The sequence below is a fragment of the Urocitellus parryii genome, chromosome 6, assembly GCF_045843805.1.
Source record: "Urocitellus parryii isolate mUroPar1 chromosome 6, mUroPar1.hap1, whole genome shotgun sequence".
Taxonomy (NCBI): domain Eukaryota; kingdom Metazoa; phylum Chordata; class Mammalia; order Rodentia; family Sciuridae; genus Urocitellus; species Urocitellus parryii.
Window position 1 is genome coordinate 198,651,658 of NC_135536.1, and position 3,440 is coordinate 198,655,097.

Consider the following 3,440-nt stretch of genomic DNA (forward strand, 5'->3'; position numbering starts at 1 on the left):
CTCTTCACTTCAAAGGACAACTATCTGCCCCCTTGGTAAGAGGTTTTCTGCCCCTAACGTCCACTTTTGTCCAGCTACACAGACTTCCTGTCAGGCCCTTGAGATAGCCTTTTCTCAAAATGCTGTGCCCCTGGGAAGGGCAGAAGCCCAGTGTGGGCAGAGGGCAGAGGGCAGAGGGCAGAGGGCCTGGGTGGGCGGCTAAGCCAGCCTGACTGTTGCAGCTCATGCCAGCCCTTACCCCCAGCTCCAGACCATGAACTTCAAGGTCACGGGCCTGGGCCTGGACAAGATGAGGCTGGACAGTCCACAGTCCTTCCTGGACACGGAGGAGGTGGAAGAGGGGGAGGATCAGCAGCTGCTGGAGCCAGAAGCGTGGAGGACCTATATGGAGCACCGCAATGTGCTTCGTGAGTTCCTGACCTCAGACCTGAGCCCCCATCTGCTCAAGCGCCACCATGCCCGCATGCAGTTGCTCAAGAAGTGCTCCTACTACATTGAGGTCCTCCCCAAGCACCTGGCCCTGGGTGACCAGAACCCACTGGTGCTTCCCAACACCATGTTCCAGCTCATTGACCCCTGGAAGTTCCAGCGCATGAAGAAGGTGGGCACAGCACAGACCAAGATCCAGTTGCTGCTGCTGGGAGACCTGCTGGAGCAGCTGGACCGTGGCCGTGCAGAGCTGGATGCCTTGCTCGAGTCCCCAGACCCGCGGCCCTTCCTGGCTGGCTGGGGGCTTGTGGAGCAGCGGCTGGCAGACTTGTCGGCTGTCATGGACAACTTCCTGGCCATGATGGTGCCAGGGCGCCTGCACATCAAGCACCGCCTGGTATCCGACATTGGGGCCACAAAGATTCCACACATCCGGCTCATGCTGAGCACCAAGATGCCAGTCATGTTTGACCGAAAGGAGTCAGTGGCCCACCAGGACTGGGTCAGCCTGCGCTGGTTTGTCACCATCCAGCCAGCGGTGCCAGAGCAGTTTGAGCTGCGCTTCAAGCTGCTGGAGCCACGGACGCAGCAGGAATGCACGCAGTGTGGCATCATCCCTGTGGCCACCTGCACCTTCGATGTCCACAACCTGCTGCCCAACCGCACCTACAAGTTCACTGTCAAGAGGGCAGAGAGCTACACACTGGTGTATGAACCATGGCGGGACAGCCTTACCCTGCAGACCACTCCAGGGCCCCCGGGAGGGCCTGCCCCCAGTCGGCTGGGCAAGCCCAGCTCGCCCCTGACCGCACCTTCTGAGAGATGATTTTCTAATATTTATCCACTAATAAAGAGGAGTATACACAGAGAATTAAACAAGCCGGCTTAGGTTTTAAGGCAGCAGCAGCCATGAGTGTTTTCCTGATGGTCCAGCACCCCACAAGCCCCAGGACCCCCTTAGTCCTGCTGTCTCTCCAGGGGAGCCCCAGTCTGGACCTCCAGGACAGATGGCCACTGGAGCAAGAAGTGCCAGCCCCTGGCACCTGGCTGCCATCCCCACCACCACACCAGTCTCTGCTTTCTCACCTGCCTGGTAGGCTGGGGCTGCGTGAGAGGGTGACATCCTGGGGTCCTGTCTGGACACCACGGGGGCAGTCATAGCCCCCACGCTAGTATTGCAGCTTCCTTGGAGCCAGGGTGCCTGAGACCAAGAGGACATTTTATTTATTTATTTTCTGTGGTGCTGGGGATTGAACCCAGGGCCTTGTGCATTCGAGGAAAGCACTCTGCCAACAGAGCTACATCCCCAGCCCACATTTTATTTTTAAAATAAAAGATAAACGTCTTATATTCTCCCCAAGAAAAGCTGAAGTTCATCGGTACCCCCATCACGAAGTGGGTGAGGGTCCTGGCAAGGGAGCCTGACCAGGAGCCTCCCCAAGATGCTAGCCAGTAGCATAGCTCCTGTGGGGTGGCCATCCCTCTGCCCACCAACCCTCCTTGCCAGCTGCTGGTGGTCTCTCCCTATGCAGGTGACCAGACCCCTATGTCACCCGAGGAGCCTCGAGAGTCCATGTCCTCCAGCCTGGTCGTGTGACCCTGGTGCAGCCAGAAGATGGTCTCACACACAGCCCACTTGACTCAGGAGACGTGGATGCAGGCCGGGTCACCTCCAGGGCCACAGGGTGCACCTTGCACCCAGGCGAGGCGGGGGCGGACCACAGGGAGCAGAGCCACACCAGCACATGCACGTCCAGTTTCCCACCCACCACGCCCATCAGTGCTCTCAGGTGTGGCAGGGGCTAGGAGGGCAAAGGAAAGGGACCTCTTTTTCCATTGGCAAAGGGATGGTTTGCTGCAAAGGATGGGCAGCTCCCAGTGGGTCAGAAAGGCCTCAGCAGCCCAGCTCCCTTCCCAGGGCTCTCCGGCTGCAGGCCCACCCATGGTTCCTGTGAGCCCTCCATGCCTGCCACTCTGGCATCATGTGGCTTTGGGGACTTGCCTCTGGCCGTCCTACGGGATAGGCCATCCCAGATGTCCAGGGTCAGCATGCCACTGCTCCTGTGCTGCTTGTGGAGTGAGGACTGGGGTTTGTGCTGTGTCACACCCAACCCACTGGAGAGGGGAGGCCTCGGTAGGGGCTGGCCAAGGGAAGCATCTTTGGGTCCAGTACTCTGGCATGCCCATTGGAGGGCTGCCCGGGTCCTGGCATCTCTGGCCCAGCCTCATGCCTCCAGCAGGCCCAGAGGCAGCAGCTCAGAGCGGAGCCACCCTGAGTAGGTCCTGCCCCTGGGCACACCCGCCTGGGCTGCTCCCTCCCTCAGACTCACTCCATGGGGCTTCCTACCTTTGTATCTTTGAGAAAGGCGCAGGAGCTGAGCGCCTTTCTCACTCCAACATGGTCTCCTTAAACCCTTGTTGCTGGCAGTGGTCCAGTCCTGGCTTCCCCCTGGTCTTCAAGACCCCTTCCCCCGGAAGCCCAACTCATGGCTGGTGAGGTCCAATTGCCTCTGCCTGGGGGCACCTACCAATCTCAGGAGATACCCCAAAACTCTGCAATAGTTGTTGTTGTTGTCATATTAGGGATTGAACCCAGGGGCACTTAACCACTGAACCACATTCCCAGCCTTTCTTATTTTATTTATTTATTTTTGAAACAGAGTTGCTAAGTTGCTGAAGGCCTCACTAAATTACTGAGACTAGCCTCAAACTTGTGATCCTCTTGCCTCAGCCTCCCTGGTTGCTGGGAGTACAGGCCTAGGCGCTGTACCCGGCTTCTGCAATTCTTTTACAGCTGCCCTAGAAGTGTTCTCTAAGCAGCACCTCCCACAGCACCTCCCTCCAGGGGACCTATTTTCCCTCCAGCTTCTCTCTGCCACATCCCACCCATCTGATCTCTCTGCTGGCAAGGGAGAGCAGTACAGAGGGTGCAGGGGAGGCCAGGGAGAGCCAGCCACAAACCAGAAGGATGCTGTCACAGCCCAGGTCTGCTTGGGGGTGCCCATGGCCTG

General features: G+C 58.5%; 1 protein-coding gene across 1 annotated transcript; it reads left to right on the top strand.

Moving 5' to 3' along the window:
* Positions 1-253: 253 nt before the first annotated feature.
* Positions 254-1,255, top strand: Fndc11 (fibronectin type III domain containing 11). Its single transcript, XM_026413421.2, has one exon. It carries the CDS (start codon positions 254-256, stop codon positions 1,253-1,255), a length of 1,002 nt encoding a protein of 333 aa, XP_026269206.1.
* Positions 1,256-3,440: the final 2,185 nt, after the last annotated feature.